General features: G+C 36.3%; 1 protein-coding gene across 1 annotated transcript in view; it reads right to left on the minus strand.

Moving 5' to 3' along the window:
- Window positions 1–27,365, minus strand: part of pard3bb (par-3 family cell polarity regulator beta b) — a 641,621-nt gene that overhangs the window by 478,194 nt on the left and 136,062 nt on the right. Inside the window, exons 5-6 of the mRNA XM_056465228.1 lie at window positions 26,314–26,393; window positions 538–611 (exon numbers count right to left, since the gene is read on the minus strand). Of these exons, the coding sequence (XP_056321203.1) occupies window positions 538–611; window positions 26,314–26,393 (154 nt within the window). The remainder of the gene's footprint in view (window positions 1–537; window positions 612–26,313; window positions 26,394–27,365) is intronic.

The following is a 27,365-nucleotide window of genomic DNA, read 5'->3' on the forward strand; positions in this document are numbered from 1 at the left end:
GCTAAAAAAATCCATCCTGGTTTCATCTTCATCATCATGATAATGTAGATGTTGGACTGAAGCAGCTAATATTCATTTACACTGAGGAAGGGCAGAGGGTTGCTGAAGAACTACTGAGAGATTTCAGCTGCTGTCTGGGCGTTCACTGCTTTTCTTCACCTCCCTTTCTTCATCTGTTCAATACTTTTTCTCTTCGTCATTTAATTTTATTATGCATACCCTAATTTGTAAACTGATTTGTTTTCTTTTATTTATGGATTTCTTTGGTTGTTACCAACATCCGGGGAAAATGTCAATTCAACAGCACCTTTAGAAATATGTTTCCTGAGAAAAATGGTGACATGTTCAATACTTATTTTCCCCATTTGTACATAAGAAAGAAAGAAAAAGTAAGAAAGAAAGAAAGACAGAAAGAAAGAAAGAAAGGTTTACAAGCCTCAGTAGGGTAAATGTATCTCACACACACAAACACACACACACACACACACACACACACACACACACACACACACACACACACACACACAGTTTCCTTACTTGTTAGTGAAAGGGCCAGACTTGTTACCGGTCACCTCAGCTGTAAAGTCCATGTCAGCCTGTACATGTATCCCCTACAAAACAGAACAAATAAACAGAAACTATGAAAAACTGAAGAAAAAAACATGCTTTAGTCAACAAAATATTTAAAATGGCGAACATAAGGATGATTGACTCTTTAAATGTATAAACAATAAGAAAAAAGTTCCTACTTTAATGTTGCATACCATTTTAGAACAGCATTGCTTATGGTGGCAGATGTGACTCGCTAACCAAATACTTCTGATTGACATTTGGACACGTTTGATGTACATTTTCACAGACCAGCATTTAAACAGCACAGATGGAAAGCAAGAACACATACTTTACAAAAAGCACTAAAAAAACACTTACAAAGAACATAAAGAAAGAAAATACATTTAATGGTAAAATAAACAGGCAATAAATGCAAATGCTAGCTAACGACGAGTAAAACGAGTCTCCTTTATTTCTCCCCACGAAAAAAAAAAAGCAAACAATAAGACGTTATTTTACTTGCCAACCAGTTGCAAAGGCTCAAGGGAGGAATTTTCCTCTGACAGAAATGGCTGCTGATTTGAGCATTAAAAGACCATTAGAGCGGATGTGCCAGAACTGATGAATTTCTCTCAAGAAAAACACCAAATTTATCTCATGTCAGGATTTGAGAATGATCATTAGTCATGCAGTTGCTTTTACTAGCGTACAAGTGTGTGTGTGTCGCATTATGCTTGACAGTAATTACAAATATGCACCACGTATATGTGTAAATGTGTTTGTAAAAGGATAATGACTTGCACAAGGCATATCAATGTGTGAGTGTGTCCAATAAAATGCAATAATTAATTGTATGTGGCATTTCAGGCTTCACTTGGATAGCCATGTTTATACCCAACGCATCATTTAGCGGATGTTGTGCCAAGCTTAGCTGATTTTGTGCAACCAGACATGCTCGTTAATGAGAACAACTGTAACAAACAGTGTGAAAATGCTGCTTTAATCAAGCCAGAGGCGTCTAGTGACCGCAGTAGTCATGTATAATATGTAGTTTTGGGCCAGGGCGGCAGGGGTGACGTCCATAGGGATGGCCGGTCACTCAGACGTATCGAGCAGCAGAAATGCATCATGCTGCCCTTCAGCTTTGACAGAAAGTGTGCAGGGGTCAGCATGAGCAAAAAAGCCCTAATGTACTTGTTTCTGACCTCTGACCCCATTAGCACCTGTCAATCAAAGCCCGGCCTCTCAAAGTGGGCCTTCAGAAAGCCAAAAGTCTGATTTAAAGGGACAGTTCACCCAAAATGAACATTTACTCACTATCTGCTCGCCCTCAAGTGGTTAAAACCTTTTTGAGTTTCTATTTAACCCAAAATAATACATTTTAAAGAAAGCCTGTATTGACATCCATAGTAGGAAAAACTAGTACCTTTGAAGTCAACGGTAACAAGTTTTCAGCTTTCCTCAAACTACAGTATATAATTTTGTGTTCAACAAAAGAAGGACAGAAAAATGAGTTTGGAAAAACTGAAGGATGAATAAATGATGACAGAATTTTCAGTTTTGGGTGAACTATGCCTTTAAGGAGGGAGGTTCACAGTTTTGAGAATGAATCAGGATGTTTTAATGCTACATGGCGAAGCCAACAATTCTCCATTTTCTGCAATCAATAGATATGAGAACAACTTAATTAATTTTTTTACACATTTGAAACATATTTTTAATAAAAGAGGTAAATGAGTTTTTTTTTTTTTTGTTTGTTTTTTTTGTTTTTTGTGGTCGGTTTTTGTGAATAAACATTCTTCTAATTACTCCATGCTCTAATTTCTACGAAATAAGCAACCCTTTGTTGTGTGACTTTAAGGATGTGCAGATCTCACTTCATCCCAAAGGTGCTCTATTGGATTCAGATCTGGTGACTGTGGAGGCCATTTGAGTACATTGAACTTATTGTTATGCTCTAGAAACCATCCTGAGATGATTCTCGCTTTATGACATGGCTCATTATCCTGCTGGAAGTAGCCACCAGAAGATGGATACACTGGTCAAAAAGGGATCGACATGGTCAGCAATAATCCTTGGGTAGGTTGTGGCTTTGACACAATGCTTAATTGGTACTAATGGGCCCAAAGTGTGCCAAGAAAATATCCCCCACACCATTACACCACGACTACCAGCCTAAACTGTTGATGCAAGGCAGAATGGATCCATGCTTTCATGTTGTTGATGCCAAATTCTGACGCTACCATCCAAATGTTGCAGCAGAAATCAGACCAGGCAACGTTTTTACAATCTTCTATTGTCCAATTTTGGTGAGCGTACGTGAATTGTAGCCTCAGTTTCCTGTTCTTAGCTAACAGGAGTGGCACCTGGTGTGGTCTTCTGCTGCTGTAGCCCATACTCTTCAAGGTTGGATGTGTTGTGCGTTCAGAGATGCTCTTCTGAATTCAATTTAACAAGTAGTTATTTGAGTCACAGTTGCATTTCTATCAGCTTGAACCAGATTGACCATTCTCCTCGGACCTCTGGCATCAAAGAAGCATTTGCGCCCAAAGAACTGCCGCTCACTGGATATTTACTCTTTTTCTGACATTCGCTGTAAACCCTAGAGATGGTTGTGTGTGAAAATCACAGTAGGTCAACAGTTTCTAAAATACTCAGACCAGCCCGTCTGGCACCAACAACCATGCCGCATTCAAAGTCACTTAAATCACCTTTCTTTCCCATTCTGATGCTCGGTTTGAACTGCAGCAGGTCATCTTGACCATGTCTACATGCCTAAATGCATTGAGTTGCTGCCATGTTATTGGCTGATTAGAAATTTGCGTTAACAAGCAGTTAGACAGGTGTACCTAATAACATGGCCGGCTAGTGTAATAGGTGAAAATGGGGTCCAATGTTTTTCAGTCAACTGCAGCTCATGCTTATTATTGAGTGATTTGGATTGGCTTTGAATAGTCTTTATAAGTATTCAATATTTATTTACCTCATCATTTACACTCCCTCGTTTATCTTAAACCTTATTCTTTCTTTTCTTTTCTCATTGTTGGAAAAACAATAAGTAGCATCAACCAGCATTCTTCCAAATAACTACTTTTGTGTTAAACAGAAGAAAGAACTTCAAAATAAAGTAAATGATGACAGATTTTGTTTTAAGGTGAACTATACCCCTTTACAGCACTAAATAAACTACTGCCTGGTAAATGTCTTTCAGTGTGTCAACCTAAGAAGTGAAAAGACTACAAGCGTTAACTCTTCATCCTCCTGAAAGCTGACATTGCTGGTATATGCAGTTATGTCAGAACGCCTACCTTCATAGATGAGCAACTGCAAACAATTAACCGAACAATGACAACTGATGGCTTGTTCCCTTGTTAATACACACACAAAACACATTTTTAATGGGCACACACAAGCTACATAAACGCCCACCCGAAGCAAAAAAAGAAAAAAGAAATTTAAACACGAGTGCGCCTGTGATTCATTCTCCTCTCATTTTTAATGATTAGTTTGTGCCGTTTGAGTCACGGTTTGGTGCTGTTGCTAATTAAAGAACAAAAGCATTAATCTAGCGGCTGACTGATGATCTGATGAGCATGTCACCAGTTTTATTTGCTCGTAGTGTCTGATCTCCTCACGCTGACCCTCGTCTAATGAATGACAAGGATGGAGCCGGCAGTAATGGAACGGTGGAGAACAAAGAAAACAGCGACAGCCTTGATGGAGCCAGGAGGGGAAGCAAACAACCCTGGAAGGTATGATGGGATACGTGCCACATGCTGAGAGGGTTATAGAAGGAGTTTACCTTGGTTAAAGTGAAGAAACACTCCAACAAGTAAACACTCCAGCCTTCTAAATGAAGAAATTGCATCACTAATTGAACCTATTGACGATTAGCAGCACAGTTTAAAATCTTATAGTGGAATTGAAGCTGTCAGTCGAGTTTACATGATTTGTAAACTGATTTCCACTTGAACAAAAAAACAACATGATATGTATATAGGTATCAGTCTGGAAAAAAAAAAAAAAAAAGAAAATCGAGCAATGCATGTACAGTGGTCGCTTGTTAATCGCGGGAGTTACGTTGCAAAAATAACCCGCAACAGTCGAAACCCATAAAGTAGTCAGCTTTAGTTTTTATAATTATTATTAGGGCTGCTCGATTATGGTAAAAATCATAATCACGATTATTTTGGTCACAATTGTAATCACATTTATTTAAAATGATTATCAGTTGAAGTCAAAATTATTTGCCCTCTTGTGATTTTTTTTATAAATATTTCCCAAATGATGTTTAACAGAGCATATTTTCACAGTATTTCCTATATTTTTTCTTCTGAAGAAAGGATTATTGTTTTATTTCTGCTAGAATAAAAGCATGTTTAAATATTTTGAAACTTTTTTCTAAATTCTCTAGTGTCTTGAAAAATATCTAGTAAAATATTATTTACTGTCATCAGAGCAAAGATAAAAGAAATCAGTTATTAGAAATGAGTTATTAAAACTATTATGTTTAAAAATGGGTTGAAAATAAATCTTTCCATTAAACAAAAATTGGGGGAAAAGGGTCACGTATAATTCAGGAGGGCTGATAATTCTGACTTCAACTATATATTTACAGTTATTTTCCTCCCTGTAAATAAGGAAAGGGAAATAATTACAAAAGAACAAAAATATGAAACAAACTGTGCTTTAAGCATCTTCACTGTAATATTCGATTAATTGCACAGCCCTACTTATTATAGATGTTTTAAGGCTGTAAAACCCCTCACTACACACGTTATACACTTTTCTCAAACAGGCATTAACATTTTCACATTTTTCTCTCGTTTAAACACTCTCAAAGTTTTACAGCCTGCTGCGCCTCACGTTTTTGTCCTTGCGCGCTGTGCGCTCACAGTTGAAAAAAAGTAAACTTTGAGGGCAAAAGGCTTGTTACGCAAGTCGCATCTTTTTCATTCTCCAATCAAATTAAAGCAGAGGTGGGGTTTCCGTTGAGGTGCCTGCACTTGTCAAGACAACAACGGAGACTTGAAGATGGAGAAGAGACTAGTGGTTGCTGTTTTGAGTTATCCGGTGCTGTGTGAGTCCCAAATCTATAATATCACAATATTATAAAATATAAAAATTATATTAATATTAACAGCAACAGTTACGCAGCTGATTCAGTAGTTGCCTAGCAACATAAAAAAAACGCACTGTGCTTTTTTTCTCGTCAACAAAAAAGGCAGTGTGGTGCGCCTCGCGTTTTTGGAACAAAAAGTTGTGTTCGGTGTGATCAGCCCCTTAAGGGGGTTGCACGCCTGATGTGCCACGTACATGACAGTTGGAAGTATTACACACCAGACATGCACATTTGCATGCTATTTAAAATTAAATAATTCAGATGGCACTCTGTTGTGCGGCAGAAATATGAAGTGCCTGCATCATAACTGGGCACCGCAGACAGCCACCAACTTGTGTCGTCAGTGTGCGTATCCTCATAGAAACCTATGTTTACAATTCTAAAATGTATGACGCTGGGTGGCGCGGTGCATCTGGTGTGCGACCCCCTTTATGATGGTCTTGCTGTGGACAGTCACAACTCTTTTTGCATCCTTGTTGGAATTCACACTGCTAGTGATTGAAGATTTATGTTAATTTGGCAAGCTGAACGCATTCTGTACTGTACAGGAGACACGGAGGAGATTGATTGACAATGGTCTACAGCCAATCAGGACGCAGAGCACAATGTGCTGTAAAAAAAGGCATGTCAAAAAAGGTAGCAGGAGGTGAACCGCGTTATAGCAAGGGACCACTGTAACTTCATTCTCCTGGATTTCTCCAGTACAGAATTTCTTCAGTACAGTATTTCTCCTTATGTCATTCTATTGTTATTACATATAACACATTTTTCAGTTTTTTTTTTTTTTGTTTTGTTTTGAAATTTGTATTGTTTTGGTTTTTCAATTGCATGTTAATGATTAAATTGAACCATTTTAAAGAAAGGCCATGTTTTACTACAGTACAGTAAAGATTGAATGAAGTTTGTCCTTTTTCGTGGCATACATCCTTTTGAAATAAGTTAATTTGAGGTTCTGAAATTAGGAAAAATATTAGAAGTCTGGACCGTTACTGTCTATGGAGGATCAAAGAGCTCCTGGATTTCATTAAAAAATATCTTGTGGTCAGAAGATGAACAAATTTCTCATAGGTTTGGAATAGGGATGCACAATATTGAGAAAAGCTGATATTGTGATATTTTATTTTTCTGTGATATATATTGCGATGGTGCCAGATGGTTGGAATTGCTGCATTTGCTGTTTTCTGGGCAGCCTAACAGTATTCAGGTTGAGAAACTGAATAATCACAATGTAAAAAAATGCTTTTCAAAAATATTCAAATTCTTAAATCAAGAAACATTTTCTAAACAAGTAAAATATTGTTTTGTTTTCAGAAATAAAAAGTAAAAAATAAGCTAAATAATATGCCAATGGGGTAAGTAAAATAACATAGTTTTCAATTTGAAATTTAGGTATTTAGACTAGAAATAAGACAATAATCTTAAGAAAAGCATTTATAGAAGTGCAATTGTAAAATAACACAGTATAGTCTTCATCAAAAAAATAACTAAATACAATTAATGACTCCAAACATTATAATTTCCTTTCCCTAATGTTTTAAACTCACAAAATGCTCTCAGTGACAGGCCTGAAACACATGCTAATAATGTTTCCACTCTTTTGTAACTTTGCAGTGACTCTACAAAGTGTTCTACGCAGGTGTTCCGTGGTTCCTGTCTAACTATTATTCTGACTCAATTGCATATCCCGCGATTTGTTTATTGCAAATGTGCACATTGCAATATCAATACTGAAACGATATATTGTGCAGCTCTAGTTTGGAATGACATGTGGGTGAGTAAATAATAACAGATTTTTTTTTTTCACAGAAGATAGCAAATACAGGGAATAAAACAATGGCCAAATAAACAACTAATGATGAGCAAGCAATGGCAACATTTCCCTTTAGGTAAACTAAAAAGAGCAGAAGATTTAAACTTTACTCAGTCAGACAATGAATTGGATCTATGTTTAAGAGCTTTGTCCAGTTATTTTCCTTTCTCTTGACACAGCAGGTGAACCAGAAACACATTGTGAAGCTCTGTCAATAATACACAACTAATTCCTCACAGGAAGTGTGGTGTTATTTACCATCAAACAAGCACTCAAACATCCCCCACAGGAAGACAAGAATCAGAGCACTAACAAGTGATACATTTAAAGTATCACTTCTTAGTGACTATTAAACCCAGAGGGTTCAAGATACAAAAAAATACTCCCAGAGCAATTAGCAGTGACTGAGATCCTCCCAGAGGGCCACAGTTCTAATGATGATGATGGGACAAATAAACACACAGGTGACAAATCATGCACCAGAAACGCTTCAAAAAGGAGACGTGAAACAATCTAAATAGAAACGTAAACTAAAAAAGAAGAAACAGGTATGATCAAAATTGAAGAACTAACAATTTCCAGAATGTCAATGTCACTGCATAGTCATATTTGAATTTACAGTATCCTAAAAGGAGTAATAGACACTGAAACTTTGTAAACACTGACTTTAACATTGACTTTCATAGTATTTGTTTTTCCTTTTACAGATATCCGTCATTTCCAGCTTTCTTCAAAAATATCTTTTGTGTTCAACAGAAGAAAAAACCCAAAGATATTTGGAACAACTGAAAGGTAAGTAAACAGTAAGTCAATCGTCATGTTTGTATGAAATGTATGTTTGATCTAACTAGATCCACACCAGTAATCTACCATTAATCTGCTGCCTGCCTGATAAACTGAAGGTTTTACAACCTGAAATATTGTTATGGCTTTTATTCCTTTTTTGTCGAGATAAAGCAGCTTTGACGCTATCAACACTGTAAAAGTGCTTTAGAAATCAAGACGATGTGACTATGATGGCCTGAGAGACTATTGATGTCCTGAGAGAGACTAGAGATGTCCTGAGAGAGACTATTGATGTCCTGAGAGAGACTAGTGATGTCCTGAGAGAGACTAATGATGTCCTGAGAGAGACTAGTGATGTCCTGAGAGAGACTAGTGATGTCCTGAGAGAGACTATTGATGTCCTGAGAGAGACTAGTGATGTCCTGAGAGAGACTAATGATGTCCTGAGAGCGACTAGAGATGTCCTGAGAGAGACTAATGATGTCCTGAGAGAGACTAGTGATGTCCTGAGAGAGACTAGGGATGTCCTGAGAGAGACTAGGGATGTCCTGAGACTAGGGATGTCCTGAGAGAGACTAATGATGTCCTAAGAGAGACTAATGATGTCCTGAGAGAGGCTAGTGATGTCCTGAGAGAGACTAGTGATGTCCGGAGAGAGACTAGTGATGTCCGGAGAGAGACTAGTGATGTTCTGAGAGAGACTAGTGATGTTCTGAGAGAGACTAGAGATGTCCTGAGAGAGACTAGTGATGTCCTGAGGGAGGCTAGTGATGTCCTGAGAGAGGCTAGTGATGTCCTGAGAGAGACTAGAGATGTCCTGAGAGAGACTAGTGATGTCCTGAGAGAGACTAGAGATGTCCTGAGAGAGACTAATGATGTTCTGAGAGAGACTAGTGATGTCCTGAGAGAGGCTAGTGATGTCCTGAGAGCGACTAGAGATGTCCTAAGAGAGACTAGTGATGTCCTGAGAGAGACTAGTGATGTCCTGAGAGAGACTAGTTATGTCCTGAGAGAGGCTAGTGATGTCCCGAGAGAGACTAGAGATGTCCTAAGAGAGACTAGTGATGTCCTGAGAGAGACTAGTTATGTCCTGAGAGAGGCTAGTGATGTCCCGAGAGAAGACTAGAGATGTCCTAAGAGAGACTAGTGATGTTCTGAGAGAGACTAATGATGTCCTGAGAGAGACTAGTGATGTCCTGAGAGAGGCTAGTGATGTCCTGAGAGAGACTAGTGATGTCCTGAGAGAGACTAGTGATGTTCTGAGAGAGACTAGTGATGTTCTGAGAGAGACTAGAGATGTCCTGAGAGAGACTAGAGATGTCCTGAGAGAGACTAGAGATGTCCTGAGAGAGACTAGTGATGTCCTGAGGGAGGCTAGTGATGTCCTGAGAGAGACTAATGATGTTCTGAGAGAGACTAGAGATGTCCTGAGAGAGACTAGAGATGTCCTGAGAGAGACTAGTGATGTCCTGAGAGAGACTAGAGATGTCCTGAGAGAGACTAGTGATGTCCTGAGAGAGACTAGGGATGTCCTGAGAGAGACTAATGATGTTCTGAGAGAGACTAGTGATGTCCTGAGAGAGACTAATGATGTTCTGAGAGAGACTAGTGATGTCCTGAGAGAGGCTAGTGATGTCCTGAGAGCGACTAGAGATGTCCTAAGAGAGACTAGTGATGTCCTGAGAGAGACTAGTGATGTCCTGAGAGAGACTAGTTATGTCCTGAGAGAGGCTAGTGATGTCCCGAGAGAGACTAGAGATGTCCTAAGAGAGACTAGTGATGTCCTGAGAGAGACTAGTTATGTCCTGAGAGAGGCTAGTGATGTCCCGAGAGAGACTAGAGATGTCCTAAGAGAGACTAGTGATGTCCTGAGAGAGACTAGTGATGTCCCGAGAGAGACTAGAGATGTCCTAAGAGAGACTAGTGATATCCTGTGAGAAACTAGCAATGTCCTGAGAGAGACCTGCGATGTCCTGAGAGAGACTACCCAGCAGGCACAGGACATCAGACTGATGCTGTACCTCAACGTCATGGGATGTTGCATTTGAGGAGGAAATGAAAATTGGGTGAAAATAAAAATCCAATGTTAATTTTGGTTACTTTCCAACGCAACCTAAAACAACAAAATATCAAAGTCTTATAATGTTACAGTTTGACGTTGTGTGGACGTTACCACTATGACGTCTATCGGATGTTGGATTTTGGTTGCCATACCTGACGGATAAATATCAGTATTCGACATCAATATGACATTGGATTAAGATGTTACCTCGACGTTGGATTATGGTCACGTTCCAACACAATCTAAAAATCAGCAAAATATCAGTGTCATTATTGGACGTCAAAATAGCACTGTTCTTAGATGCTGGTGACCTAAATCTAACATAATATTAATGTCTTATGTTGTGTGTCTGCTGGGTAATGATGTTCTGTGCTCCAGACGTGCTCAAGTCTTAGTTGTAGTTATATGCTTAGCTAGCATATAAAAATCAGAACATGGAAGATGTTTTTAATTTAAAAAAAAAAATTACAAAATGTTCATAAATAGTTTTCTAAGTTTCAACTCCACTGCAAAGATATCAGCTGGTTTGAACCAAAATCTGTGGGTTTCTGGCTGACTAATGTACTGGATATTAAGTGGTGATTAAATGTCCATTAGTTAAAGATGACCACCTAAACGCTGGCATAAAGAGGCAATAATTATCCGAAAGAATTGTTGCGTCCAAACTAATTACATCTCAAAATCACTTAAAAATAATGGCCTGTGAAAGCTCAAATAAAGTCAGTGGGAAATTCTGGATCACTGACACCCACCAAATTGGCTTTTAAGATCCTTCCAAATGGGTTAGTTCAACACTTCTTTTGTCTTTAGAGAGAAGAGCATTTTTCTAAAAAACTTTCAAATATCTGCCTGCACTCCTCAGTGGGAGGCGAGGGCAAACTTGAGGGCCGCTTTTCTCTCTTTTTCAACCACTTACTTCTGCCGAAAAGGGCAAGTGACAATCTGAACAATTACACAGGCCTATTACCTCAATCAGGTTTAGAGTAGTGTGGACTCTCCCTTTCTGTGTCCATCTCTGCTGGTTTGCAGTATCGAAGGGTGCAACTGTGAGTGCATTAGTGAGCTCTAACCCTGTCATTTCTCCGACACACTCGCTTATTATGGACACCCTGTATGTTCCTGCAGCCGGAGCACACGGGCCTTGTAGAAAAGACGGACAGATAGAGGTGAAGTATTGTGAGATACCATAAAGAAGGTCAAAAAGATAGAAAGTCCTGTTCTAAAATGTTCCAAAGCAGCTTTTTAAGAGTCGTGTTCCATTCATAAAATAATTAGAAATGTCTTCAACAATACAATTAAACTGTCACATTGATGTTTAATATCAGTCACCATATTGTTGTTAGTCATGAATAGGAAAATCTGCCAAAATTAGTTCACTCAGAAATATATGAATACTATGTGTGCTTAGTGTGTTATCCAGCTTTGGTGGGAGGTTACAAGAATGTTATGTTTGCATTAGCAGTAATATAGTCTTATGGTGAGTTCACACAGGACGCGGATAAACCGTCATGCGCAAGTGAGTTACATGTTAAGTCAATACAAAGACACAAATAGACATACTGCGGTGCTATTGGCGTGAATGATACAATTGGCACGAATGAAGCGGCACGAATTGAGCGTACACATTTGGCACGCTTAAAGCACGAATCGCTCAAGATGGAAAATCTGAACTTTAGAGAAGATTCACGCCATGTTAACCACACAGAAGCTTGCTCTTTTAGGGGCGTGATTATGACTTAGTGCCTGTTGTTTGTGTCTCGAGAGGATATCCTGTTGCCAAAACTGGACAATGGCTCATCAATCTGGGCTTGGCTCAGTCGAACGCAACACTGAAAGCTTCCATCATAGAGGTACAGTTTCTGGGGGAGTTGATAAACTCACAGAGCTGGGTGAACCTCTGAAAGGATCTAGTGGACTCAGACACGGCATCGAACAAATCTATGCTGTTTTTCAGCCTTCTTAAAGCACATAAACACATACTCTCTTAGTAAAATCCATGTTAGCCATTTAGCAATGAAGCTAAAGTTATCAGACAGACATAAGTCCCACCCATGACACAAATCCGCGTGTATTGAAGTGAATTTGATGGGAGGATGAAGCGAATTTGATGCACGAATGAATAGAGTAATAGTTTTTTCACATTGAATCCGAAATTTTCATCACTAATTTTTGCACGTAAAAATAATCTAATTGATTTCACATTGTGTCAATCGTATTGACACATTGCCTCTGAAACTTTTTGAAAAAAAAATTAACCGGGTTAAATTTTTCTGCTTTTTGCATCCGATAAAGCGCTTTGAGAGGTGTTTTGACAGTTTAGAGGCACCACAGAAGCGAAAAGCTAAATACAGAATGCCGTCGTTTAAGCTACTTTTATGACAAACAGTGCATAAAATAAAGACAAAATGTGGCAGACAGCTGAGAACCTGTGACTGGATTCAGTGGATTCATCTTTGCCCTGCTGCTGTTTAGTGTGTGTGTCTATACATTTGATGTACTGCTCATAGACATTATAAAAGAAAGCATGGTCGGCTTTCGTTCCGTTGCTTCGACACGTCAACGTGGTCACAATCTATTATAATGTCAACAGGTACTGCCAGTCTCTGTTCAGGATTTGTTTACGTACGTGAATGTGTGAAGTATCACGAGCTTGAACTGACTCCAATATGTTTTGCGTGTTTGTGAATATACTGACAGTAGTCTTTGTACTTGCTCTGCAGCAGCGTAGATCTACTTCACCAAGACCACCATACCTTAACATTGTCATATGCATTTATTACTACACTAAATATCTAGAGAGTTTTCATGACAATTACTTGGATGGATGGATGGATGGATGGATGGATGGATGGGAGTAAATTTGTATTATAGCATAGCTTTATATAAAATAGAAATCCATTAAAAATGTACAATTGCTTTTCAAATCCAGGGTACCTCTTCATTTATTCATATCTATTGCCTAATGGAACCAATTACAAAAGCCATGCATTACTTTTTTATTCAGTTTCTGCTATTGAGAGAGATCTGCGAATAACACCTCAGAAGCTTATTGCCAAATTAAATGAATCCACATTATATTAAAATGAATCGAAAACCAACTAACATGACAATAGCCACGATAAAAGCTTCTTATTGAGATTACAGAGATTACAACCGACAATAGCCGATTTAAATGAAGCTATACATTAAGTCTACATTATCAGCTGCATAGATGCAGTCAGAGAGATATGCACTTAGTTAAATACTAAGCACTATCAAAGCTGAGTAGCACTGTGCCATATGCATTTGATTGAAATCCTCATCGTTCTTATGTAAATGTGGGTTATACTGATGTAACTAATTAATAAAGCTCAATACTATCTGCAGGGGAAATTAAACTAGTCTTAACATTATGTAAAACATGAATTAAATGCTTTCTAAAAACCAAGAAAAAAACGTCAGTCTTCTCAAATACTCAGAGGAAAGGGTGGATATTACGTTACATTTGGCAGCTACTACATGTTTAACACGTGGTCATCATTTGTTAACTTGGAAATTACAAAAAAAAAAAAAAAAGCAGGGAGTGAAAAGTCTCCTGCCACGTTTCTTGGGTTTCTTTGACTGGCTCCTTTGTTCAGATTCTCTCTCTTTCTGTCTCACACAAACACGTATCTCCTCCAGCTGTACATAAGCCTTCATCAATGAAAAGTGCCAGTTTAATTACACCCAATGGGCTGAAAGAGAGAGAGGCAGAGTGAGAGAGGGAGAAAGCGAGACAGAGAAATTGATGTTAATTGGGGGTTTGTGAATGAGAGGCTGTTGGATTAAAAGCAGAGCCGTTTTAATTTGAGATCATGTATCCCTTTTGAGTGTCATTTTAAAGAAGCATGTGAGAGAGAGAGAGTTCACACTACAGAAGGGAGTTTGAGGCCATGCTAATCAGACACAAGTCAACTGGCATCACAAAGAGGCTTACAAACACTTATTTTTTTGCAGACATGTGCAAAAAAAACACTGATGACTGGTTTATACCTTGTGCCAGCAGCGGTGTGTCGATAGAATTCACATTAGTTGCAAATTGCCACGACAATATAGAATTCACTTGAATTTAAACAGTAAAACCAATGTGACCGTTTCGGTATCTTTCCCTATTAACATGTTCACATTAGAGTTGTCATAAGTATTGATTCAGTACCAATCATTACTGAAATGTCAAAAATCCCAACTGTATGTCTTGTCCATATTTTACTCACATTTGAGTTGAAATAATCCAGCATTTTCATCTCTGAGATATGCAATATCAGCTTGCATCATCATGGCTGCATCCAGATACTATTGGGCCTACCTTTAGTTGTGGTTTGTACAAAAATGCACTTATAGTAGTGGTTTTGCCTCATTTGCATAATATTTAAAGTGTTTTGAATGAAAATGCCACTTCATTCATTCATTCATTTTCTTTTCGGCTTAGTCCGTTTATTATTTCGGGGTCGCCACAGCGGAATGAACCGCCAATTTATCCAGCATATGTTTTACGCAGCAGATGCCCTTCCAGCTGCAACCCATCTCTGGGAAACACCAATACACTCTCATTCACACTCATACACTCCGGACAATTTAGCCTAGCAAATTCACCTATACCACATGTCTTTGGGCTGTGGGGGAAACTGGAGCAAATGCCACTTTATTTAAAGAAAAATAGTGTTGACTTGTGATGCATGTTATGGTATTTACTAAAACAAGTTATGTAATATCAATTGTTCCAAACTTTTGACCTTTATAAAATTTCAGATTCTGACCTTTTAATGTAAACATTGAGAACTCCTGATATAGAGATTTAATTTATTGTGATAATTACCTATATCAACAGATATGAAAACACTGATTGTGATTTATTTTTGACCACTTCAACAGCCGTACCTTACATTCATATAAACTTACTGACTCTACCAAAGCGCAAAAAAAAAAAAAAATCTATCTATCTATCTATCTATCTATCTATCTATCTATCTATCTATCTATCTATCTATCTATCTATCTATCTATCTATCTCTATATATATATATATATATATATATATATATATATATATATATATATATATATATATATATATATATATATTTCTATATATATATATATATATATATATATATATATATATAGGCCCTTTAACAGTCTAACAGGAGCACTAAGCATTAAACAATCTGTCTTTCAGAGTGCGCTGAGGTCATCTGCGGTCCTTTGACTACCATTGCAGTGACATCACAAATTAAATTTCACGGCTGAGATGAACGTGAAACTAATACTGCCATATTTCTTCATTTATGTTTAACAGAGTGGCGATGTGAGGGGTTCGGCTTCACCGGTCACTCAGCATAACTGATATTGTAGAGCCCGCCGATACAGCTGAACCTGTGCTACAAATCCTGCTGGATGCAGATGTGGAAAAATGGTCATTATCTGGTAAGGCGAGAAGACTTGGTGTTCTGCTAAAAACTGCCTTTGAATTCTGAGCTAGCAGGTAATTCTTCTAGAGTAGACCTAGGGAGTCCAGACTAGACACCATGTGTAATAATAATATTTGTTTGCAAATTTAAAGTTAATATATATATTTTTTTAAGTAGTTGGCCTTCAAACAAAAAACTAAAAAGTTACAAAAACAAAATCTCAGGTAAAGGGTCATTTTTTCCAGCTTAAAAAAAAAGCAAAAACAAATAACAAGTTGTGAATAGTGATGGGAATAACATCATCAATAGAAATAAAAATTTTTTTTTGTTTTGTTTATTCTCAGTAACAAGTAATTACTGTTTCTCCCATTACAACACCATTTTCTTTACTGTTACTAAAAATACAGCTCATTGCATACAATGTAGCTTTAAATAATTTACATATATGAATCTGAGCTCACTGGAGTGTTTTTTATGGGCTCTATCAGATATAGGACCTGCTCTAGTGTGTGTGAGGCACATAACTGATGATGATTAGAGTGTGTAAAGCTGGGTGAAAACAGGCTCATATGCCATCAGATTCTTTGAGAGAGAGCAGAGATAAAGGAGATCACAGTGCATGTGAAAACAATACCTCAGTTATACCAGGATTAAAACATGAACATGAATGAACATTAGACGGTGTAAAAACTGGGATGTGTGACTCCAAAACCATAATATGATCCGAACTATAACTAGTTTTGTGATTGTTGTACCACTAGCTGAAAAACGTACAAAAAATAAATAAATAATATAAAAATAAATGTATATAGTACACAACAGTTCTGTCAGGTTCTTGAATCTTATTGACTGATAGCCATGTGATATTCTGCCAGTAACAACACTGGTCCAGCCTCTTCACCCTTGTGTATTACTCCGCCCACATATAGCGACAAGCAGAGGACACCACAGTTTGACAAATATTGCAGCTGTTGGGCAACATAATGTACTTTTGAGGCTTTTTTAGTCGAGAATGTAGTTGTTGAGATTGCAACTATGCAGTTTATTTAAAAGGATAGAGCCTATTTGAAAATATTTACAATTTCTGAGAAACAACGCATCGGCGGCCATAAGTCTGTCTTCGAGCTAAGACGGTTGATGATGTTCATCCACAATATGACGACAGAGACTGCATAATAATTCCTAAGAGAAAAACAGCGTAATTTCAAACTACAGCTGATCAAATCATTATTAAACAGGTAAATAACTTTCAAAGTCGTTCTCTCTCTTCTGTATGTTGTAGTGCTGTTTTTATACCATACTGTAGTAATATTGTGATCTCCCCATTGCAACAGAGAAACACTGGGAAATCTCTGTAGACTGGGTTGGCATATAATCCTAAAATGTGAGCAAAATCACCTGTTTTGTCATCACTTTAGACATTACGCTAGAGAATCGTTCAAAGACTAGCTCTAAAGTTTTGTTAGTGAATGAGCAATGGTTTCTGCTGTTCTGATGTCAGCTGCAGATGTGAAGGAATGGTGGAAGGAAGTAGTTCCTCTTCCAAAAGGGTTTTGAGACTCTCTGTGTTTGATTTTCCTTTTAATACACATGATTACGCCGTCAAACTGTTGTATAAATGCAATATCACACTCGTAGCACTACGATGTGGCTGTATATCGTGTGGCGGGGGAGTGACGTAACCGATTTTTTCTTCACCGAAGTTCAAAGGTTGCCACGTCCGAAAGCAGAGGCTGCGCATTATATATTTATATATATTTATATATATATATATAAATATATATATATATATATATATATATATATATATATAAATATATATATATATATATATATATATATATATATATATATATATATATATATATATAATTATTTATATTTCATATATATATTTTTATATTAAAAAAACATGAAAAAACTAAATAAAAGAAAAGAAAAGAAAAGAAAAGAAAAAAAGTTAATTACACTGAACATTTACTTGATTAAATTAAAATACAGAGATTGTCTTACGTAGTGGACACTGGACATCTTCACTCAAAGTGAACACTGATCCCAGGTGAGACTACTTTACTGCTGACTGACCCTCTCTATAGGGTGAGCTCCCCTGGTTCACACTCAGACCACCAACATAACAACTAGCACAGATGAAAACAAATCCACATATCTAATTGGTTCTTAGGGGACTTAAACATTCATAAAAATAGACTAGGACATACAGGAAAAATACACCCCAGATGAATATCTGTCTCTTGTGGCTAATACCTGAAGAAATGTATCTGCAAGTGATGGTTTCCAAGGTTGCAAACCCTTATCTCATTATTTAAACTGAAAGCATTTTTAACGTCAGTTTTGATAATAATGTGACAAATTAAGCCATATGGTATGTGTCGCACATGCACAGGAAAGTCCAGGAAGGTGTGTAAACTTTATTCAAAATAGCACTTTATATAACTCCCGGATGACTGACTGGTTTAAGTTATTTGCCAGAGATGAGGAACAGTACTTAATCTTTTTAAGATATTCAGTGTTTTATCTTGAGGCACTTAAAAGCAAATAAACACTGGAAGAATATCTTCTATGCTGGATTCAAGTGGCTTTTCTTAGATTACACTTTCAAGTTATTAAACTAGTTGAATCCAATGGAGACCAAAGCACAGTTAGAACCAAACAGAATGAGATTTGAGCTCTCAGAAGTGCAGCTTAAAGGTCTGCCCTAAGCATATTAGCCCAACAATTCAAATAAGAAAGTATTAATGACCAATTATACAAACAAATGCCTTGTGTTTCATATAGCCTGATTTTGGAGCTTTGAAAAACAACTAATCACTGTATTTATTGGGTTAGTTTATCAGGTTAAGAAGTCAGTACAAATCTCATTTGTATACCGCAAACTAATACACTACCTGACAAAATCTTGTCTTTGATCCCAGTTGTAAGAGCAACAAATAATAACTTGACTTCTAGTTAATCATTTGGAAAAGTGGCAGAAGGTAGATTTTTCTGATGAATCATCTGCTGAACTGCATCCAAATCACCACAAATACTGCAGAAGACCAAATGGAACCCGCATGGACCCAAGATTCTGATAGAAATCAGTCAAGTTTGGTGAAGGAAAAATCATGGTTTGAGGTTACATTCAGTATGGGGACATGCAAGAGATCTGTAGAGTGGATGGCAACATCAACAGCCTGAGATATCAAGACTGCCCATTACATTACAAACCAGAGGAGAGGGCAAACTCTTCAGCAGGATAGCGCTCCTTCCCATACTTCAACCTCCATATCAAAGTTCCTGAAAGCAAAAAAGGTCAATGTGCTCCAGGATTGGCCAGCCCAGTCACCAGACATGAACATTATTGAGCATGTCTGGGGTAAGATGAAGGAGGAGGTATTGAAGATGAATAAAAAGAATCTTGATGAACTCTGGGAGTCCTGCAAGAACGCTTTCTTTGCCATTCCAGATAACTGCAGAGATGGATGGATGCAGTTCTCCAAGCTCATGGGAGTCATACACAATATTCATTCTTTTTCCACTGCACCATGACTTTATATTCTATACTGTACATTATTTCTGTTTAGTGACAAGACTTTTGTCCACGCAAAGTCAGACCTTACAGTCTAAATTAAATAATTAAAAATCAAGGTATGATCACATATTATTTTGGTAAAAAAAAGGTGTAATCTAGAGGCATTTGCCTTTCATATAAGCCACTTCTGATATCCAATGATCAACTGGAAGTCAAGTTACTATTTGTTGTTCCTAAAACTTGGATAGGTGACAAGACTTTTGTCAGGTAGTGTATTCAACAGTCTGGGTTTTTCTCAAAATGGCCAGAGTAAGTTAATCAGAAATGCAGTAAAACACTAACATTGTGAAATATTATTAAATTATTGCTGTCATTAATATGTATATATATATATATATATATATATATATATATATATATATATATATATATATATATATATATAAAAAAGCTAAGCTAAATATTAGTCAATGTAGTTTTCATATTCCATTTAAATCCCTCAAGCTATTTTCAACCCTGTTTATGTTAATTTAGTTTAAAATAAACTAGGTATATACTGAATGCTAGATATAATTTTTATAATAATAATATTTTTGATGTAGAAATGGGTTCAAAATACAAAAATGAAATCCATCTATCAAGCCATTTCTCCAGATGTATGCGAATGACCTTTGCCAAGATGAAAACGATACATTTTTGGCAAAGAAAAGTGATTTGCACCTCTGATAAATATATTTGATTCAAAACTAAGTGTTCTACACATAATGATTTAGGCTATGACAGCAAAGACTATGGACAAATGTATTGAATATTTTAAATAATTTAAAAAACGCATCATTATTTTCAAAGGGTAACCAAAATAGTTACCAGCATTTTTCAATAGTTCTATAAAAGAAAGAAGGTCATACATGTTTGAAAGAACATGTGTATATAATAAAAACAGATTCAATTTTTACATTTATTTAATATATTTAATTAAATCACTTTTAACAAATCAGCTGCAAATCTAGTGTAGACCTGGAGTGAGTTTTTACTAAGTAATGCATACTTAGTAAAAACTCACTCCAGGTCTACACTAGATTTATTATTCAAATAATAATAATAATAATAATATTACTATGAAAACTTTAAATCAATAAGTCTAAGAAAACTGAAGTTTGGTCATATGAGATGCTCTTCGGTCTAAATGTTCTGATATGGGCGCTTGAAAATCTTGCTTGCCTCTCAATGTGGACCTTTATATCATTAGTAAGAAAAGTCTAGCGATGCATGACAAGCTTCTTCTCTCTACATAGAACAAGCGCAAACAAGGCGAAACTGTAAAAGCATCAGCCCACCATCTGGCCCAAATACTTTTTCCATATTCCACTGCACACCCTATTATCTATGTGTGTATCTGTGAAAAATAAAAAAGGTACGTCTGCGACTTTGTGCGTTTGACAGAAAGAGAGCAGAAAGCCTCCATCTCTGTTGTGCCACAGGTGCTGTAAGCCCTGCAGGAAATAAAGCTTCTTAAATACAATGAAAACACAGTCGCCTGCTAAATCATATACAGCCGATAAAGGAGGAGATGAAGGAAGCACGGAGCAGCGCAAGGGAAGAGGAAATGGGGATGGCCGCAGGTGTGAGGGCACCCAAGAAAAACGCTTTAATGTGTAATGAATATCTAAGGAAGAAGGCCGGGACAACAAAAAGGGGTCGACAGAGGTCAAGCGGACAGACCAAGGCCGAAGAGCAGGAGTCAGGTTGCACAGGGAGGAAGAGCCTCTGTTTGGGATGTTTGTGGAGTGGTCCGGAACACTGATAAAGGTGTGTGTGTGTGTGAGAGAGATCTGCAGTCCACGTCACATTCCTGACCCCTTGAAAGAGAGGGAGATCCTTTAAATGTCCCTCGAAGTGCCCTAAAATATGCAGCTTTGTTCGATGTGTGATGTAATTTCATCTGAATGAAGACATTTTTTAATTGCCATTTAAAAAATTGTTAATAGTGTTTTATTTAAAAAAAAAAAAAAACATATCCATATTCCATAGTCTTTACAGCAATGTTGAGTTTATCACTGTTTCTACGTTTTAAAATATAGCATTTAGTGTAATTCAAATTAGTATTTTATGTTTAAGGGGGTTTCCCAGTGATGGGTTGCAGCTGAAAGGGCATCCGCTGTGTAAAACACATGCTGGATAAGTTGGTAATTCATTCCGCTGTGGTGACCCCTGAAAAATAAAGGGACTAAGCCGAAAATAAAAATGAATGAATGAATGTTTTAGGGGGTCTGCATCAACTCATGTGTGTTACTCTGGCCCACAAATTTGTAAAAATGTACTTCTTATGGCTGGTTTTGTGGTCCAGTGGTCGAGGGTCTTACAGTGACTATGTTTACATGGACATCAGCAATCAAATTATTTGCCTTAATCTGAATAAGAGGTGTTTACATGAGTTGCTATTTGTATGTTCCTTTCATGTTCTTGTTTTACATGTTATTGCACCTAGTTCGAATAAAGTCATTGCGTCACCACGCTATCCACGTTTACTCTGTAGTTTCATGTAATTTCGGGTGTTTAATTTTTAATTTGTTGATTTTAACTGCAGTTTGGCACTTTCACTTTCATTCAGGAACATTTCCTGCATGCCCCCCGTAAAAAACAAGGTATTGCCTGAGTTTGAACTGCTGGAAGAGTGTTGTTTTAAGGGAATTTGATACCACACGCCGTATGGAAAAACAACCTCCACATTTCGCCATGCAGGTGTCTGTGGTCCTTCACTGCCTGGTAGGTGCAGAGAATAGTGTCAAACTACAGTGTGTGTATAGACTATCCTGTCGCAAAAATAATATAAAATACAAAGGTTTACATGTCTGTACCGCACTCCAAAAATGCAACTAAAATCGGCATACTGCACATGTCTTAATCCAATTTCTGTTTAGTTCGATTATGACTTTAATCGGATTAAATTAATCAAAAATCGCTTATTACATGGTAGACTCTTAATCAGAGTATTGTCTTAATCGTATTATTGGTCTCCGTGTAAACGTACTCAATGTCAGTATTACAATGTCATGGGCAAGAGCGAGCAACATACTGCATGGCTTCATTTATCCATTGAAAATTATATGTACACCATCTGATGTATGTGATAGTCTACATAATACACTTTGTGCCATTCACCATATAGAAAACTGTAACTAGGTGCAATATAATTAACTTTGAATATCCTAATTGCCTACATGCTGACTGTGTGAATGTTTGTCCAATGCATTTTCATCCCCAGGCTTTCAGAATCACTGTTACTGTTGTTCCTTCCCTCAGTGTTACAACTTATAAACTTGAAAGAGGTCAGATTGACACCGTCTTGATTATCAGTTCTCAATTTCATAAACATACAAGTGTTTACAGTTTGTATGTCGATTTGCTGACACACAAAAATTGTTTTTGCCTCCTAGGTTCAAGTCCCAGATGGTAGACCTTTCCTGATCCCATCCATCCATCCATCCATCCATTTTCAACTGGGATGATTGTTAAGGGGTTGAATGTGATTTATTTCCAGTTTCGAAGCAAACTACATATTGATACTAACACCCAAAAAAAAACTTTCATTTTGATTTCAGGGGGACTTTAATACACATTTGGGCTCTTTCAACTCTGGAGGGAAGTCCATTTCCTGAGGCTTTATCTGTCATCTTGGTGTTGAAGTTGGGTGTCATGCTGGAGGTTTCCTGTCCATCTGAGGGTGTGCAGACAAAAGTTGCATTTTTCATCAGACGCATCAATTATCCTTCATGCCACCTGATACTGCAGGAATGCTTCTGCTCTGATCTCAGTTCATAACAGGCATGGCGAACACAGAAACCTTTATAAATCATTCACTGGATGTAAAAGCAGTCAAACATAGAAAAAACTAATTAATTCTCAGTGTGCTGTTTGCTGGACACTTACTTACATCCATCACTAAGCCACGACATGTAACATGTAAAGCATGAACAGCCTTGAAAAGACAAAATGCCAAGATGCTTCAAAAAATAAAAATAAAGCCCAGTTTCAGAGGACCTACGATTTTGAGTTTTATGTGGTCAAGTAAAAATAAAATAAGTTTTATTCTAAAAACAATCTCTCTATTCTGAAGACAGAAAATCTGTCTTGCAGACTGAAAATAAATAATGTTATCAACTGCAGCTTTTTAGCATAAAGAAATATAATAACATTATTAATAATAATAATAATAAACAACAAAATTGTATAATAATAATAATAATTATTATTATTATTATTATTATAATTATAATAATAATAATTATTATTATTATTATTATTCATTAATTTCATTCAGCTTAGTCCCTGATTTATGAGGGTTCACTACATCCAAAAGAACCACCAATTATTGTTATTATTATTATTATTATTATTATTATTATTATTATTATTATTATTATTATTATTATTATCAATATTCCTAATAATTTGTTAGAAAAAAATAGTAACCTTTTATTAATAATAATAAACATATTTTAACAATAAAAATGAAATAATAATATTAACAATAATAATAATAATAATAATGATAATATAAAAAATACTAATATAAATTATTATTATTATTATTATTATTATTAATTATTTATTTATTTATTTATTACTCATTTGTTTTCTTTTCAGCTTAGTCACTTTATTTATCAGGTATCGCCATAATGGAATAAACTGATAACTTATCCAGCATATGGTTTTTACGCAGCAGATGCCCTTCCAGCTGCAACCCATCACTGGGAAACACCCATACACACTTGAATTCACACATATACACTACGGCCAATTTAGCTTATTCGATTTACCTATACTGCATGTCTTTGGACTGTGGGGGAAACCGGAGCACCCGGAGGAAATCCACACAAACACAGGGAGAACATGCTCACAGAAACAACTCATGCTCACATGGACAACTCCTCACAGAAATGCCAACTGACCCAGCCGGGGCTCGAACCAGATATCTTCTTGATTGCTACCCACTGCACCTGTCGGCCCTATATTAAATAAATATTTTAGATTTATTATAATAATAATTATTATTATTAGTTGTAGTAGTAGTTTTTTTTTAAATAATGAAAACCATAATATTATACAAATAATACATTATACAATATTATAACACTAGACAGGATTTTTGTCACACTCATATCCGTTACCTAAAAACTGATTTTACATACGTATATTACATTCATATATCCATACATACTATATAGACTGTTTATACAGACTTGTGCACGCACACACACACACGCAGCCCATACAGGTTGTAAACCTGTGGTCAGCTACAATGAAAGAGAAGCACAGTAGAGCAAAAAAAGAAACAAAATTGAAAGACACAAAAAATGAAATTCAGAACAAGAATGAGGACCTACAGAGAGAAGTGAAAGAAAGAGAGGTGAAGTGCATTAAAGCCATCCACGATGCTCCAATAAAAGGCTCTGAATGAGCAGAGTGGTAATCATAAAAAACTCCATCTATTCTGAGCCAGTCCATTAAGCAGGCGGGGGGAGAGCGAGACAGTCCATTAAGCAGACCAGGGGGGAGAGAACGAGAGAAAGAGAGAGAGAGAAACAAATGGCCATACTTCACTAACTCCACAAAGCTCCATAAATGCATTCAACACAGTCACGCTCATACAGCCCTGCTCATACGCCATTTCATCACAACATTGGGGCTATTCTAGATGAGCATTTTATTGAAGGAGAAGCAGGGGAAAATGAGCAAATGAATGAAAACGCAACAAAAGAGGAGGGACCCTTTTAAAAGAACACTAAATAGCGAATCAATGTTTCACTGCTGGTTTCGGATTTTGGAAGCCTTAATGGAAACCTTGAGACAAAGACCTTCTGCAAAACAACTAGGGGAAAAAATAAAAATGCTTTTTCATTAGGAATATATTATAATACACTGAAAAGGCTTTAGTTTAAGTATGTTTGCAGCTCAATGTTATTATTTAAGGTCATGTGTCTCTGGAACCATGTTTGAAAACAGCACCAAAAACCAGTTGTAGCTTAAAAACCCAAACTGCAGCTTTCATACAGCATTTGTACACAATAGTAATTAATATATAATAATATGAAGTTATAAATATAAAAACTTTTATTTATATGTTATAATATATATGTTATTTTAAAAGCAAAGTTACCCATTTATTTAGATTTCATTCATTCATTCATTCATTCATTATTTATTTTTCAATTTATTTATTCATTTATTTTACAATTTATATATTTATTTTTCAATTAATTTATTTTTTTTATTTTTACTATTTTCTTTTTCCTTTTTTATTTAGGCCTTCCAGACAGGATTCATTTTCTTAATAATAACTTTTTTGAGCAAATTAATAAATGAAATATTTATTAATAAATATTTTCAATGACACAGAAGTCATCCATTAAAATGTCATTCTGAGAAAAAAATTGATATGTAAATAAATAGAAATACCACAAAATTAATATAAAAAACAAAAAACAAATTAATTTTTATTTCAAATATTTATACTAGTAGAACAAAACCCATATAAAAAGTTAAATGTCATGTAAAATTAATCAAGAAACATTATTTAGCTAAATAACTCAGGGCAAGGCTGTCTTATCGCAGCATAGTAAGAAATTGCAATAAGTTATGACTGAATTTTATTTTTTTCTAATGCTATCTATAAACCTCTGTTAACTGACTGCTAGAATGAGCTGATTAATGTATTGACGATGGCAGAATGGTTAAATAAAAGCATGAAACACACCGTATATGATCAATAGGTGCTTTTAACTGCAATTTGAGCTGCTCAGCACCTGTACGTTTTGCTTATCTGTCCTCTGATGATTTTAGCAAGGTCTAAGGTTCTAAGTATTTATGGCAAACACACTGATTGATCATTAGACACAATGGTGGTCTCTAATAATAGTTTGTGGCTGCTATCTTCTCATGTGATGACATGAGATCGGTGCTTTCAGAAAGACATATATGTGGTGTTTGAAATGTAAGAGGCTGAATGGGCGAGTTTAGTTTTACCATCGCTCTGCCGTTCATATCTTCCATCTGAGAAGCTCCAAGAGCGGAATCACTGCTGCTGCGCACTAGTAGAGGAGTACCTGCAACACAAACGCACAGCTGATCAATATACTACTAATGTACAGTAGAATATTTGATGCATTTACTCAGGGTTCCCACTGTTTCATGAACAGCAGGTTCAAGGATTTTTTATAACACCATTTATTAAACATGCACCTTTGTAATTCACACCCCCAGTATATGTTATGCAGCACCATGAAACTCTTGTACTGCATTTAACAATTCATTTATGATGATGTTTTGAATGTGTCATTGTCAAAAAAATTAAATGACATTAAAATGTATATTTTAAACAGTCACCTTCAAAGAACTTCAATAAAATTGGTTGAATTCAATACTGCTAATATTCAAATGCAGTTTCTGAAATATTCATACAATGTGCATTATTGTCATAGTTCTTGAAGGTTATTTAAAATTTTTAATTTTTAAATTATCTATTTTGTTTGTTCTGTTTTTTTTTTAAAGCAGCTCAGTGCAACTGCCGAAATAACACCATAAACCAATTTCATACAGGAAAACATTACAATCAAACAAATAAATAAACATGTAAGTAACATGTGGAGGGTCAGTAAATGATGAGTAAATTTCTAGTGTATATAATTGAAGTTATACATTCTATAAAACAGTGTTAAAGACTCCCACCATGTTATGCCTATCCAATTTTAGGAACAACAAATAACTTGACCTCAAGTTGATCATTTGGTATGCAGGACTTCCAGAGTTCATCAAGATTCTTTGGATTCATCTTCAATGCCTCCTCCTTCATCTTACCCCAAACATGCTCAATAACGTTCAGGGCTAGAAAAATTGTGACCGTTTTGGTCGCATATGCGCCCGAAATGTTATCTATGCGACCTCAAAATATTTTTGGGAGCATTTGTGCAGGTGCATAAAATTGATGTCATGTGACCAATTTTCACAGCAAAATGCATGCGCGGAATTAGGATGCATTCACGCATTAAGCATCTCTGCACCTAAAAACACCAAACGCA

Source organism: Danio aesculapii, chromosome 9 (genome assembly GCF_903798145.1).
Source record: "Danio aesculapii chromosome 9, fDanAes4.1, whole genome shotgun sequence".
In the NCBI taxonomy this organism is placed as follows: Eukaryota; Metazoa; Chordata; class Actinopteri; order Cypriniformes; family Danionidae; genus Danio; species Danio aesculapii.